The 15,983-nt window shown below is 43.7% G+C and overlaps 1 protein-coding gene across 2 annotated transcripts in view; it reads left to right on the forward strand.

Moving 5' to 3' along the window:
* The first annotated feature begins 409 nt into the window (after positions 1-409).
* PDZD2 (PDZ domain containing 2) overlaps positions 410-15,983 on the forward strand; it is a 143,358-nt gene continuing 127,784 nt past the window's right edge. The window contains exon 1 of one of the 2 annotated variants that reach the window (XM_065662077.1): positions 410-906. In XM_065662077.1, the coding sequence (XP_065518149.1) occupies positions 428-906 (479 nt within the window). In that variant the 5' untranslated portion in view covers positions 410-427. The remainder of the gene's footprint in view (positions 907-15,983) is intronic. The other variant, XM_065662074.1, reaches the window with a different exon arrangement.

The following is a 15,983-nucleotide window of genomic DNA, read 5'->3' on the forward strand; positions in this document are numbered from 1 at the left end:
GATGATGGGCAGAGGCTGCTGGATGCCTGCTGTGTTTCTGACAGTTCTAACCATGCCGTTTCTTCCTTGCAGGACTAGGCAGTGTGTTGACCGTGGTGGAAAGGAGACATCGTTCTCAGCAGAGCGGAGATTCTGACAACAAACATACCTGGACAGCCACAGACACTCCCCACCACTTCATCCATCAGCCTTTCTGTGGGGGTAGCTGCAGTGAGTTCACACCCAACATCCTGCCTTGACTGTGCTTTTGGTAGCTGGAGCCCAAAAAACCATTCCTGTGAGATCTGATGGGGCTTGCTTTGGATCTGCAGCCCTACTCCAGCATGGCCTCAAGTGTTGCAGGGGGCTGCAGCAGGCAGGGGTGCCGAGGTTTGGGAAGCCGATCGGGTCCAAGGCTGCTTCTGTGAGGGGATGCACAGGGACAGCGATGCCAATCACGCAGGACAACGCGGGGCTCTACCTCCCCCTCCTGTGCCAGTGGCTGCAGAACAGCCGTCGGGAGGGGGCTGAGGGCACCGAGCAGCAGCTCTGCCGCTCAGCCGTACAGAAGCTGAGTGAGTACATCCAGCTCAACTTCTCTGTTGACGAGAGCAAACTGCAGGCGGGCAGCTGTGGCACTTCGGATACAGAGATCTGCACCATGTACCTGGCCCAGGAGATGCGGAAAAATGAAGTTCTTGGGTTAAGCTTTGGGAACATCCCTGCTCTGGGGGACTATGGGGAGAAGCGTCGGGGAGGGAAGAAGAGGAAGGGGAATAAGGGCCCAGTGCTTGATGTTGGGTGCATCTGGGTGACGGACTTGAAGAAAAACAGCCCGGCTGGGAAGTGCGGGAGAGTGCATCTTAAAGATGAAATCCTGTCTTTGAACGGCCAGTTGATGGTTGGCGTGGATGTCACCGGTGCGAGGTAAGGGCAGAAGAGCAGCCACCAGTGGCTGCCTCTCACAGTGTGTGGTGCAGGTTGTGGTTGGTATTGATTGATGTCTGAGAGCAGAGGTTTTGACCTCTGCTTTCCAGCCCCGAAGAGAGCACTGGGTTCTTTCCTAAGGTCTGTAGAAAACAGGTAACAAAAGCAAATTGATAACTAGCCTACACCTGATCTTGGACATCCACTAGAAGATTTTGAGGGGTCATTGTGTCAAAAAATAGTACATGGTAAGCTCTGGAGGGTGTCCACTGAAACAGGAGTCTGCATTTGGGTAAAAAGGTTTTTATAAGGGAAAATGAACACAGGCTCAGCAGCACTGGAAGATTTTTAGAGATGCATCTTAGTTGAGAGAGGATTTTTTGACAGCTAAATGTTGTCTCAGACTTTTTCAAAGCAAGACGTTTTTGTGTTTTCCAGATTGGAACAACTTCATTTTAATAAATTCCCTTTGATTTTAGTTCACTTGCTCTCTTTTGCTGTCTCCTATCCCAGAAAACTTGAAACCTTTTAGAGTTCAGATCAGAAATGAATGTTCTTGCAATGACAGAGGTTGTCTCTGCTTCTTTATTTCAGCTGCTGCATGCAGTAGAATCAGTTGTTGGACCAGCTTGTGGGCCGACAGACTTGCTCACACTTCCCTTTGCAAAGGCCTTTCTTTGCTAAACATGGGAATGCAAGTGTTCATTCATACCGAAGATTGCAATGTATGGGAGGGCACGAAATCCTCTCCCTCTTGCCAGAGGGGTTTCATCTTGGGGATGGACAGCTTTGGAAGCAAAGTGCTAGCGAAGTGGCCATTCTTTAAAAGGAGAATCTGTTGACCTGCAACCTGGGTAATCCAGCATATTTTATGGGCCTTTGGAGTAACATGCCGTTTCAGACTAGCTGAGAAAGTGCTCAAGCGAGTGAGATTTGCAACAGGAGCAAATAACAAGCTTTAACTGAAATAAGCTGCATACTGAAAAAGAAATTGAAAGAAGAGTTGAATCTTCACAGGTTTGTCCAGTGAGAATATAGAATTGATGGGAAGACTCAATGGTTATTTATCTGCTGCTTTAGTTGTTGGGTTTGTAAAGCCACAATGACCTTGGGGTGTAACAGTTGCAAGTTATAATCCTGCCAAGTACATAGCCTTTGCTCCCAACAGGCAGTGAGTGCAGCACTGATTTGGGATGACCATTGCTCCCAATTCTGCCAATTGGCAGAATAAAACCTGACTTCTTGATCTGTGGGTGCTGGGCAGGTCAACCTGGCTGTGGTTTTGCAGGTGTCATAACATCCCTCTGTAATTTCAAGCCTGTAATACAATGAGTATATAAATATTGGTACTGTAGGAGCATCAGTCAGTGGTACCCCCAAGCCTGAGAGGATTTTTGGCAAAAAGCAGTTAGTTTGCTGTTTCCCCTTTGCCAGATGTGATTGTTCCTAAAATCCAAGGGAATTGCTTGCAGTGGCCAGCAGTGTTGTCTTATTATTAATGCAAAATGAAAGATAATACCCAATAGAGTCCAAAATGTTTAGATATCTGCTCTTTTTTATCCTCCCCTGAAGGCTTCATTTTGGGCTTGTTGTTAGACCAGCAAGCTGTGATGGCTGCTAATGAGAACCAAGTGCTCCATTTGCCTTAGTTGAGAGGGTTTTTTGGCCATTATGTAGGCAGAGTTTTGGTGGTGCGGGGCCAGTGTTGTTGTTCGTAAGATCCTGGTTTAGAATATTCTACATCTAATTTATGCCAAAATTTAAGACATCTCTTAGTGAAAACCTGATTTATTTTCAGCATCCTAAGCATCCTTGCCTTACTAACTGCTGTCTGACAAGGTCGATGTGGATGGATGACCTTGAGTTTGGGACCTTGAGGATGCTCTCTGTTTAGAATGCCTGGTTTTGTCTTTCAGGGAGCTGTTTGGTAGCTCCAGACCCATGTTATAGAATCATAGAATACTCAGGGTTGGAAAGGACCTTAAAATCATCTAGTTCCAACCCCCCTGCCATGGGCAGGGACGCCTCACCCTAGACCATGTCACCCAAGTCTCTGTCCAACCTGGCCTTGAACACCACCAGGGATGGAGCATTCACGACTTCCCTGGGCAACCCATTCCAGTGCCTCACCACCCTAACAGGAAAGAATTTCCTCCTTATATCCAATCTAAACTTTCCCTGTTTAAGTTTTAACCCGTTACCTCTTGTCCTGTCGCTACAGGCCCTAGTGAAGAGTTTCTCTCCAGCATCCTTATAGGCTCCCTTCAGATACTGGAAGGCTGCTATGAGGTCCCCACGCAGCCTTCTCTTCTCCAGGCTGAACAGCCCCAGCTTTCTCAGCCTATCTTCATATTAGCACATTGTTCATCTGATCTGCTTCAGGATGCTTTGAGAGTCCTTCAGTAGGTTTCTTCATGGGGTGCTCAGAAGCAATATAATTCTGTCTAGGTTTATAATAGGCTGAAAGGCAACATCAGCTTGCCTTCTGGGAAGCCTGTTTCAAAGCAGAAGCTTTCCTAGAGTATTTCCATATTGTTGCAAAGGTGGCAATAGCAGAACCCTTTTCCCTTGGCTCTTCGAGGCATTGGGGCAGGACAACACACTGAATAGTAGCCCTGGCTTGATTTATGTCTGCCTAATTATCATCTGTCTGGCTACAAAACAATTCCAGTTCCACAAAGGGGTGTGAGTGCTGTGATTTGCAGTGTGATGTACTTAATATAGCCTGCACACAGCCAGTGAAATTAGCTCCTGTAGCATCAAGCTGGATTAGGCAAGCAAAATCACTGCTTACATGTTTATTTCTCATCTGCCAAGTATACCAGGGCAGCCCCATCTTGCCTGGTGAATGTGTTGTCTACACTGGGGCTTTAGGGAATCTCCCGATTTATCTCCATAACAATGGGGAATTTGGCATGGGGGTCTCATGCCCTCTCTCACAACCCTGCAGCAGGGCTGACAGAAGTGTGCCTACATAACCTGGGCTTCACTTCACCTCACCTCCAGCTCTGTCCCACAACACAAACCCTCGCTGTTCCAAGGGGCTAAGCAAATACACCAGACAATGGGAGAAGAGGGGTAGGGGCACAGGATCCCTTCTGCTGGCTGTCCTATGGATGTGGCCAGCAGGCGCAGATAGCTGGAACTATGACAGTTTGGGCATCCCTGGGCAGATTGTGCTCTTTCGGCACCTACCTGGTGTAGGTCCTCAGGTCGTGGGGTGGTGATGGGGTCAGACACAGCACACAAGAGCAGCATGCTGCATCTTGGAGGAGCCATCTGTGGGTATCAGTCATCTGTCTCTCCTTGCTAGGGAAGCGGAATCTGACTTCTTTAGAGAAAAGTTACTTCTTTAACTTCCACCTGATTGCCATGTAAACAGCAGAGACAGGCTGATTATTGCTGAGCTGGTTTCTTTTTCTTCTTTCTTTTCATTTAGAGAAACATTATGCAGTAATATAATCATCAAAGCTTTTTGCTTAACAGAGTATTATTACATTAGAGAGGAATGATGTGGGTGGTGGCAATTTTGGTGATGTTAGTGACTGAAGGAAAATTATTGCTCTCTTCAGAGTCAGCAAATCGTGTGTGTCTATCAAACAATTGCAGGGAAATGAGCTGTATTGGAGTACTGAATAAAGGTTAGTCACAACTCTGCATGTTTATTTATCTTCTGTCTATAAAACTCTATCTCAAAAACACATGGGTTATGTTCCCCCAGACAACAACTTCCTATGTATTTTGGAACTATTCCTCTCATTTTGGTCTATTACTCATTTACTGGAGGGAGGCTGTTAGTATTCCTGCAGATGACAAATGAATCCTTCATTTCTTGAGCATGACTGAATGGGGCTTCATTGAGCAAGTCCTGGGAGGATAGCAAAAGAATTATTTTGTCATGAATATCATTCTGTTTGAAATATTTGATTACAAATTTCGTCAAGCTTAGCTGCAGTGCTGGGACGCAGATACCATGTACATCTAATCTTTAAAATCAGTGCTGAATAGATTTCCAAATTCAAACTGTTCTTGAAGAAATCAAAGTAAGATACATTACAAGTGATGACAGTGTGGTATAAACACAAGATATTATTAAAATTTTGTCTTTGAGGAAACCCAGCCACTGCTTCCAAATACCATGTTCCTTATCACCAGAAATTACCAAACATCACCATGTGTGGGAATACAGTCTAGCTGGCTTCTTCTTAACCCACAACCTGGTGTTGCTTCCAGAAAACAGAGAAGTGTTTCAACAGCCATACCTTTGCACAGCATTTTCTTAGTCTCTCCTCTTTAGCCTGTGTCCTGGGGGAGCTGCTAGGACTCCTCCCCAGCACAAGATACGGCATGCCAAATGTTAGGGAAATTGGTTTGTTTTCCAAAGAGTCTGAAAAAAACCTTCAGAAATCAGATGTGCAGTTGTGACTGAGCTTCAAGTGCCACTACTGAAGGTGAAGCTTTGACCTTACCTTTTGAAATTGGGGGTTCCAGCAAAGCCAGGATCTTTCCTGAGTGCTTGCTGCTACCGCATGTCACATCTACATGCTCCAGGATAGTTGGAATGATGAAGGTAATGTCCTGGTTTTCCTAACAAGTCAATCCTATTTGTATTTGTGTGATATATAGACATTCTAAACACAGACCTGCTTCTCTCTAAGTGCTAGTAGCTGATTACAGAGCACAATACTGAACATGTAATCAAATTACAGGTCTTAAGATGTGCAAAGCACTTCGTGCTGCTTGCCTGTGGCAGTCAATAACAATCCTGGGCTCAGTTGGATGAAATCTTAAGTCCCTGTATCAAAACAGTCCTTGCTGGAGCTGGAAAGCCAATATGCAGTGCCTGGCTGTATTCAGAGCCAAATTCTACTCTGAACAGTGGTGGTCTTCGGGGGAGTGCCCTTCTTCTTTGCCCCCTCGTTGGGAGCCCTGCATGCAAGGAGATTCAGAGCGGTACATCTGCTGATGGGATGGGAATGGAGAGCCCATGCTGCGTCTGTGAGTAGAGCTGCTAAAAAATCTGACAATGTGGTTTGAAGGCAGATGTTTCAGAAGAGCACACCTTTCAAGGCACCTTTCATTGAACTTCCGCTTCCTCAGAAGTTTGAACTGAATGATGTTTTATCATAAGCTGCTTTGCCCCACAATGGGAAGTTTCTTGACGGGAAAACCCCATCCCCAAAATCTGGTCAGTCTTTGATATCCAAGTGTAATGCTCCAGTTCTGCATTTTCCATGGGGCACTGCTCCATGCCACACTGTGGTGAGACAATGGCACTGCAGGAGGCTGGCAGTCTTCACCTTGGCCACTTTGTCCTTCAGCTGGTGGCCACTGTTATCTCTGGAGCATCCGTACAGCTCAGCAGTGTATCCAAAGTGCTTCTATGTGCTCCAGCTGGTGTGTGGGGATCGCACACTGTGGGAGCGGGGAGCACAGGCTGTGCCCTCTTCTTCTCATCAGCTGGGGCCCTCAGTTTTGGTAACAAATACAAATACATTCTTTACTTTAGAGTGTATGAATGCCTGTGTTATGGTGCAAGGGGAGGTTTTCAGGTTTCTGTGCCTGTGATGGGCTTGTGTTACCCTGGAAGTTATTGTGGATTTGTTTTCCACTTGTCAAAGCAATCTCCTTCATACGTCCTTTTTCATAGAGAAAAATCACCCCAAGAAAACTACCCCTGGTCATTACAGAAAGCTTAGTTTCACCACACCCCCACCTCCTGGGCATGTCAGGTTGCATAGATTGGTTGCTCTGTTTTACTGTGTTTCCTCACCTCCTTCCTAAAGCAAAAGTGCTGCCAACACAAAGTGCTGCTCAGTATAAGCAGCTGCTTTGCGTGGTGTTAGTAGGGCCTTTTCTTGCTTATGTTCATAAGAAAATATTTTTATTTTAATAGGAAAACAAATGGGAATGTATCCTGGCCCTTTGCCCTTGGCCAAGGGGCAAACATTTCTGTGGAAGCTCCTTGTTAAAATATTAACAGCACTGACTACACACAGGAAAACAAACACAGTGGTCCTGGGGGCTGCAGCCTCCAAATACAATCTCAGGGAGTAGATTTCTCATAACTGACCTAAAAAATACTCCTAAACTATTGTGGAGTTGAATTTGTTTCCTTTTTTATACCACATTATCACCCATCATGCTGCTAAGTGATGGATCAGGGCACAGAGGCTAAGACCTGGAGCTTGTTACCACAGGCATGGATGAGAAGCATATGCTGACATGCCCTCTGAGCTGGCTGGTGTGTGAGTTCTGAGGGTGGAAAATGAGCAGCACGTAGGGACTGTGGCTGAGGGTTTTTTCCTTCAGTTGAGCTGCTGTGGTGGGGAGACAGTGAATGTGTGCTCAATGTGTGCAAAATGAGAGGAAGCCTATGGATGTCTGACATTTCTCAAACACAGCCTAAGTGTCTCACTGTGCTCCTGCAGTCTCATATGCTGGAGAACGGAGTCCCCTCTGAATCACAGCTGCTGTATTTTATGCTGATAGTTGATATTAATCCCCTTCCCCCCCCCCCCCCCTTAAAATATAACAGGACTAAGACACTAGGAAAGAGATGTTTTCTGCTTTTATGTCTTCAGGAAAGGTATGAGCAGACTTGGCCGCACGTGTTGAGAAATAAATTGCTCTGAAGAAATGAGCTTTATCCCAAATTGTCTCTCAAGAGCCAAAGACTTAAACAGAAGGTCACTAATCCCCAGACTCAGCAGAGATCATTTAGCTTGTTTGTTCTCTTTGCTTTATTAGTCTGAGCATGGTTCACTTGGTTCCCCCTCCGCACCCTGTGGTTCCTGCCTTTCCTCTCAACTTCTCTGTGCTGAATCCAACCTGTGTGGAGGCAAAACGTGTTCCCGTGTAGTGATGGTCATTTGCAGCATCCCACTACTGCTACAACTGCCTTCTCAACAGGGTTTCCAAACCCCTCATCCTCCTCAAATTTGCATCTTATTTATCTTTATCTAAAACCCATAAAAGATGATGGAAAAACTCCCTCTTATTGAAATGGCTCATGTCCTATATGTGTTCGCATGTTGGTCCCAAAATTTTGGGAGCAATATGTTCATCGTTGCTTTTTACACACTGTTGTAACTCAACAGCAGAGTTGGCCTCTCTTAGTAGAAAGCATGTTACCCAGAGGACATACATGTATAATTAAGCAACATCCCCAGGGTCATCTGCAGCAAATGCTCTCCAGCCCTGGCTCTGCACGCTTTCTTTTCAAAGGGATTGCATCAGGTTTGAAAAGACTCGGACAGAGGTTGGTGGTGTTGCCTTAGGAGGCAGAAAAGCCTCAGAGGTTACAGAGTGGGTTGTCCTGAATTTTTTTGTGTTCTTTTGTTTTATTCCACTGAGCTGTGAAAGTTCTGCTTAGAAGGCTGTAACTTGTGGCCAACTGTATGGCTGTGCATCTCCATTTAATCTGCTGTTCTGACCGTGCTGTAATTATAAGAAGCCCACTGTTTGGGAGGGAGCTCTGCCCTCCTCATTCATCTAGTGTAGGAACAGCTTGGTTTGGTAAATCAGCCTCTTGCCTCATCATTATCCTTGATGCCAAAGTGGCAGCAAGAGACCTTTTCCATCATGAGTGGGATTTTCAGCTTTGCATGAAGCTCTCAGGTCATCTGGAAGCACTGTCAGGATGCAGCAGAACTTAACTAATTGGCAAACTGCTGGAATGTGCAAAATAGGGTCACTTTTTTCCACCTCCCAGCCAAGGAGCAGGTAAGGCCTTCAGCCACAGCAGCAGTTATTTTCACAGCCTCTCCAGCAGTGCATTTGCTAACACTGAACAGTGCTTTAGGCATCAATATTTAAAAATAGAGATGTTCGAAAAAACAAGCAAGGAACATTTTGTGCCCATTATTATTGCTCTTTCTGTAATGCTTGTGCCCTTACACACGAATTTGCAATGTGCAGTCACTCATAATTTCTCTTCTAATCTGTAAATGTGAATTTCTCCTCATATTCTAGGAGTCCAAAATTTTGTACAAAGCAGGGTGTGGGCTAAAGACTGATTTCCATGAGACGGGAGCACTGAGCTGCAGCAGGAAGAGGAGGTAACTGGACCCAGGTTACTGGGTTACAGAGGGATACATGGCAGGTTGTCCTTTCTCACTCATACTGACCAAGGTTCCATGAGTCCTGGAAAGGCACACCTTCTCCAGTCTTCACTGAAATGGTTTTTTTTTCTCATAGCATTGGGCTGAGCAAGCAGTGTTCCCATTCTCAGAAGGGTTTCATGGCTACACTGCAAGGAAGTGGCAATCATACCTTCTTGCCAGCCTCATGTAGCTTTGTGTGTGATGGTTGCTGTCCTGGAAGATGGACTAGGACTGAGCTACGATCCTCCAGAGCTAAAAGCATTAACGGTGGTGGCAGCTTAAAACCCGCTTATCTCCTGTCACTGGAAATCAGGCCTGACTTGGAAAGTACAGGAGCGGGGAGGGTTGAAAGGATGAACAGGAGACAGTTCCAGAGGCAGAGACTGCTTGACATCTGCCTCAGAGAAATGGCTTGTCAGCATGAACCTGCTATCTACAGACATAAGTGAGAGGATAAATATAAGAAACGTAGGTGTGATCAGCAGAGAGGCAGGTACATAACTTCAGAGCTGCTGCAAGTGGATGGCTGTGGGGCCAGACTTTTCTTTCCTGTGGAAAACTCATTGCTTTTCTTATCTGATGTGACACTTCCCTCGAGCTCCAAGCAGTATCACAAGCTCCTTGAAACTTATTTTTCTGTCTCCTTTTTATCAGATATAGGTTAGGACAGGAAGGGCTTATGTATCAATCGCAGGCTCTGCAGCATCACTCTCTGCTCTTACTGCTTCCTCTGTATAAAATGTATGACACTCAGCAAGATCATTTGCACCTCCAAAGGGAAACGCTTTTAACAGACCAGTAGCAGTAAAAAGATAAGTTGGCAAGTGCTGCCAGAAGGTTTGGGGCAGTTCAAAAAGACTTGTACCTACAGAGACAGGATGAGAGTAGGCAAATGTGATTATTAGAGGCAAACTTCACCCTAGAGCATCCAACACTCAAGAGGCCCAGCCAGACTCAAGGCTCTTTAACAAGACTGTGAGGAACTAGAGGTATGTTGAAAATGGATTCAGGCTTTTTCAAAATGCAGCAGCATTGCTGAAATGTTGTTTAAAGAGGTGTCAAGGTCCATTTTTTCCCTTCTCCATAGCACGTATTATAGATAACAGGGTGATCTTCTAAAAAATTAAAAAAAAAAAAAATAGCAAACCAAATAATTGATTAATAGAGCAACCATTTTGACTGTGTTTTACTAGTCTGTTACTTGATCACTGGAATGGGTTCAGGGTAGCACAGTAACTATTCAATGAAACAGTCAGTGGTGCCCTGCTTCTCATACTCATACGCATTGACCAGTAGCTCCCTGTCCCATGACAACTGAAAAATTACTAAGTACTTACGAATTTTTCATAGCCTGAGCTATTTTTGTTCTGTTAGTGAAGAGAAAAACATGGACATGTGATAAACAGTAAAATTAGTGGCACCATCTATATGAACATAGAGCCCACATGGGTTAGAGGTTGGGGAATTGCTTGTTGAAAACTCATGGGCAAGAACTGGAGCCAAACTGGTCTGTGATGTTCTCACTGAAAATAACATGTTAATTGTTCTGCTGAGGACGACATTTCAGATTTTCATCTGTAGATACGTTCTACTAAACTACAGATTTTTCTCAGTTTCCTCTAGAGGGCAATGTCATATAAATATTTTAAGCAGTTTTTGGGTTACGTCAGCCTGGAATTTAGCCTACCTTACCTAAGAACTCATAAGATGGCAGTGAAAACTGTTTCTTTTCATGCTTTTTAGGATGTCTATATGTGCAATATAATTACTCTAAATGTTTCTTGGGCTTGTTCAGCACAGTAGCTAATCGCTTTAAGAAGTACAGAAACATGTTGTGCATTTTGGGCAGATTTGCTTATGCTGGAAAGCAGAGAGAGAGCTGCTTATGAAGACCTGACTCGCTTTTATTCCTGTGCAGCTTCAAGGACTTTCAGCTGCTACACCTTATTTAAAACTATTGTAAAAGAGATTACAATCCAGTCTCTTGAGAATGAAGTTACCAGTTGCTGTAGTTTATGTTGGTAGCTGGAACTTCCGTGGAGAGGATAAATCTAAATACCAAGACTAAGTGGTCCTCAGGACCTAGGAAACAAGAGGTTTGTGTAACTACTTTTTTCCCTAAGAAATCAGGTATTCCCAAATTCATTAACTGTGTTGCTTGTTTGATGGGTGTTAGTAACAGCACAATTTCCAAATTAATTGTCCACATAAACAGCTGCTAAAATTAGTGTCAATCAAAGGTGACCACTCTGGACTTTAATAACTGAATTTAAGGGATATTGTCTCCTATGTTCAGTTATTCTAGTGTAAAAAATGGCAAATATGAATAAAGGCTGTTTTGTTTTCCTTAAAGCTCAGCTGTGTAATTTGAAACACACTGACATGGGCACAAACTTCTTTTTTGTTGCCTCTGTCATTATCTTCCTCCCTTCCCCCCAGACTAATACTACTAAGAGGGAAATTTGCTCTTGACTTCCCAACATGAAAATGGCTTTAGGAAAATCCTTTTAGAATTAGCCTCCTTTCCCCTCCTGATGGTGACTAGTCCTCTGGAGCATCACCATAATGGCCTTATTGGATTAACTTGCAAATCCCATATGTTTACTGAATTTGTGGGCTAACTTTCTTTGCAAAATAGCTCTTCCAAAAAAGTAATGGGCAATCTGCAGTTGCCAAGTTCTCTAAATGAACAAACCTGTTTGTTTGTTTTTCCCCAAACAGGAAAAGCAATTAATTCAAGTAAAACACTTATTCCCAAAAGCACTCTTATTTGAAAACAAGGGCCTGTGAATAAAAAGAGCAATAGTTGCACTGGCTTCAAAGCCAGCAGGCATTAGGTAGCAAAGCACGATTTGCCCTCTACTTTGAGTAATGGGAGCCCTCAGCAAAATCTGAGGACACAGCTCTTCTGTAGCCTTTACAAGTTAAGTGGGTGAGAACTGCTTTTTAATTACTTCTGCTGGCCAGGCAAGACTTTCTCTTAAACCATGTCTTAACAGAAATATGGTAAGGAGTCTGTAAATTATAAGTTGCTGGGAAAACTTTTTAGAGACATTAGTGGCAACTAAATATTCTTGGTTCATTTCTCATGCTGCATGAATCTGATGAATAGCTTTGGGTTTGAAGTGTATATTCATCACCACTTTGTTCTAACGCTTGTGTTTGGATCTCCCTAGCTCTAAGGTTTCAGAAAGTAAATGCCGGGGATTATTCTTTGTCTTTGGCTGAAGGAGCTGTGTTTGGGGCTGTAGGTGTGCAGTCAGGTTGATTCACCCTGAGCCGGGATCTCCACTCATGGGAAGCCCTGGGAATGTCATACTTGCATGGCTGCAGGTACTATAGGAACCACCAGTAGTTCATGACTGCCTTCTCCGGCTGACTCTCTGCCTTCCTGGCTGGCAAGTCTGAAGCACAGCTTTCTTGCACAGAAAAACAAAGCTGTGCCTGAAGTCTCTGACAATACCATAACACTGCGGGCTGTGGTGGAATCGCTTCCCGTTTGTCTCCATGGAAATGGGGAAACTGCCTTCCAAATTTCCTCTGGCCACTCTGACCCAGCAGTACACAGAACTGTCTTCCCTCTGATCTGTTTTTTGGTCATTGCCTGCATTTGGGAAGTAAGTGGTATATACAGAGAGCAGAAAATTATTTAGTAAACTAGCCAATTTAATCAGGATGAACTGTGTGGCTAAAATACACTGGGTTCTAATAATTCACCCGTTAAGTTGTGGAGAAAGAAATAATAACTGCTTAAAAACGTGTACAGATGCCAAATGGATCAGAAGTTAATGGCTGGTGTGTGGAATTCAAAGTCAACAAGGGTTTACTGCAGGGCTCTGCCTTTAAATGGACTGTGTTTTAAATAGTGTATGTGAAAGGCAGAGTCTCAGTGCTTTATTAGAATTATTTGGTGACTCAGATGCTTTCTGTGATGACCCAAGAATCAAATTATAAACTGTGGAAATGAGGTTAAGGGGCATCATCATTAAAAAAAAAATAATCGTCCAAGTTAGTAGAGAAGTAAATATCAGACTTGAGAGAGGTGGATTTCAGAAAAGCTTAAAAACCAAAAGAGGTAAAAGACAAGAGGGTAGAAAAAAAATAGGATAGAAGGACTTAGAAATTCATTCATTCTGGCTGGATGAATAATAATCAAAAGTATTTTGTCTAATGTGTAATTAAATTAGATATCATTATCTGTTAAAACAGTTCAGCTAGATCTCATAACTGAGGAAACCAATCCTGAGTCCAGGTGTCAGCTCCCATACTCCCTGAGGTTTTCCCAGCCTCAAGGATATTCTCTCATTTAATGATAGTATCAATAATAGTATTACAAAATATGAGGAGACACATTCTCCCTTTTTTTATAATCTTTAATATGCACAGCAGCTCACTTGGGAGCCACTGGCCATGTACTACATTGTGGGAGTCAGGCGTGACTTGGTGAAGCCAAGTCCTTTAGATTAAAAAATGTCATATTACCTTGCTGTATACCAGGGCATAAGCTGATGTAAGAATCCAGCACGAACCAGATGTAAAGAACTAGTTTAAATTCCATGTAAAGTTTTGCCCCAACGTATTAGTGGCATTTGCTACTTGCTTGTAGTTTTTTTTATAGTTGCTTTCTGCAGCAAGCCTGTACTGGTTGACTGCTTTATCTTTCGTTTCTCTTCTGCATGCTTCTACTTTAAATCATTTACTTGCTAGTTATGTTTACATAAACTGTATATGACTTAGAGCTATGTATCTAACTCCTGTCAGGGTCTTACAGCCTAATGGATATCACGTGTGGACTTACGTGTTGGGTCCTGGTCAAGCCTTTTCCCCCTACTGTGAACAAGTTATGGCACTGGTGACAGGGAGGTGATGACAGCAGCTTGCTTTCTGCAGGTGCTTGAGCTCCCCAGGGAAAAAGCACTTTATTAAATGTTGGGCTTTACTGTAGAGCATTTCTTTCCAGGTACCTGCCTGTCTGTTGGAAGGTTATAAAGTCAGAGCAGCTTCATAAAAGCTAAAATTCTTTGAAATACCTGTTTCTGCAGAAGTACATTTGAGCAATACAAATAAGCCCTAGCTTATGAGATACCTTCCTGGTTATGAATTTAGCCATTATCCAGCCTTCCTGAGTGCCTCCAAGAGGCATCAGTGTAAACAAGGGAGATTTACTTACCTGTAGGGTTTTGCTGGAATAATGACAGAATGGAAAAACTGAATTCTATTTTTCTGAGTTCTTGAAGCCAAAACGCTGTCCTTTTCTGTGCCTAGTACAGGCTTTGAGGAAAAAAAGTACTCCAAAACACAACCTTGTTTTTGTTGTGGTGCTCCAGCCAACACACAGATGAAGTTTTGATTTCCAGATATGGTCTCTGAAGTTTGTTGTGAAGTGAGAAGTTCCAAAGCTAAGCCTGCTGGAGCTGCCAATATTCTGGTTGGAGCACTCACTCCAGTTTATGAAACTTCGCATATTATACCTTCACTGGGCCATCTTCTGCAGCAAAAGTCTAGCAAGGTAGCTCTGGATGTGGGATGTGTGTTTACTGAGGTAAAAGGAGCCATTCTGGGGCTCTGTTGGGGAAAATGTGATGAAATGATTTCCTGTTCAAGGCAACTCTTATTTGGTGAGAATTTTCTTGCAAGCATAAACAGACTCCTTACTAAGCAACTGAACTGAGGAGGAGCCAGTATCAAGATACGCGCATGAGAAAAACAGGATTAAATATAACCGTGTAATTCATCTCATGGCTGCATGGCCACTTACTGGGAACAGCCTGCTAATAGAATCATAGAACAGTTAGGGTTGGAAAGGATCTTAAGATCATTTAGTTCCTACCCCCCTGCCATGGGCAGGGACACCTCATGCTAAACCATGTCACCCAAGGCTCTTAAACACCACCAGGGATGGAGCATTCACAGTGTCCTTGGGCAACCCATTCCAGTGCCTCACCACCCTCACAGTAAAGAACTTCTTCCTTATAGCCAATCTAAACTTCCCCTGTTTGAGTTTTAACCCGTTACCCCTTTTCCTACCACTACAGTCCCTAATGAAGAGTCCCTCCCCAGTGATGGGATCCTCACCCTTCCCCAGCACAAAACCATAACGCTCTCTCATGCTCACTTCATACATGTACCCATTGTTTTATGGTCACCAGTTTGGCAGTCAGGGAGCCAATGGGAGACACGCAGGAGTGGTGTGGAAGTTTCAGGCATGGACACAGGGAGGAGGTTTATGTTGCTGTTCATGTTGTCCAGGGACTTCTGTTTCTGGCATTCCCCAGGCTCTTCTTCTGAGGACTAACTTCATGCAGGGAATGGGACAAAAGAAGTGAATGTGAGGTGAGGCTGAAGGTTTCCATCTTGGTCACGTTTTGCCACCTGCTCTTTTAGCAGCATTCATCAAAATAGCCTGACAATTGTGTCCTAGAGAAATAGCTTGACTGAATATTTAAATTTTAAACCTACTGTTGCTCTTACTTTTTCTGAGGTCAGCTGCAAATTGTATCTTTTAACCTTTAGCTTGTGCCAATTGATCAAAATGTGCCTGTGTAGTCACTGAGACCTGATATTTTATTTTTTCCTTTCAATTGATGGTAAAATCTCCCCCTGACTTGGGAGGAAGGCTTGTGACCTTACCAAATGAAAACCTGAAACCACAGAACATCTTTTTTTGTTCAGAATATTCCTTCTCTTTGGGTACAATCAAAAAGTGAATTATTTTTCACCCCTTGTTATAAAATTACTTCACTTTTTTCCCCCAGATATTTTACATAATTGCTGAGGGGGAAGGAGGTGAATCCTAAATATTAGAGGATAGAGGAGTAGTTCCTGATTTCCACATGTAGGCATTATGCCAGGGTAACCTGATTAACTAAAGAAGTAATTCTTAGCTTATGACCATGTAAAGGAAGGACTGGACCTGCAGGATGTGTTCTCAAATGTGGTCAGCTGCACACCAGATAGGTCTATGAGAAATCA

This window comes from Lathamus discolor, chromosome Z, assembly GCF_037157495.1.
Source record: "Lathamus discolor isolate bLatDis1 chromosome Z, bLatDis1.hap1, whole genome shotgun sequence".
In the NCBI taxonomy this organism is placed as follows: Eukaryota; Metazoa; Chordata; class Aves; order Psittaciformes; family Psittacidae; genus Lathamus; species Lathamus discolor.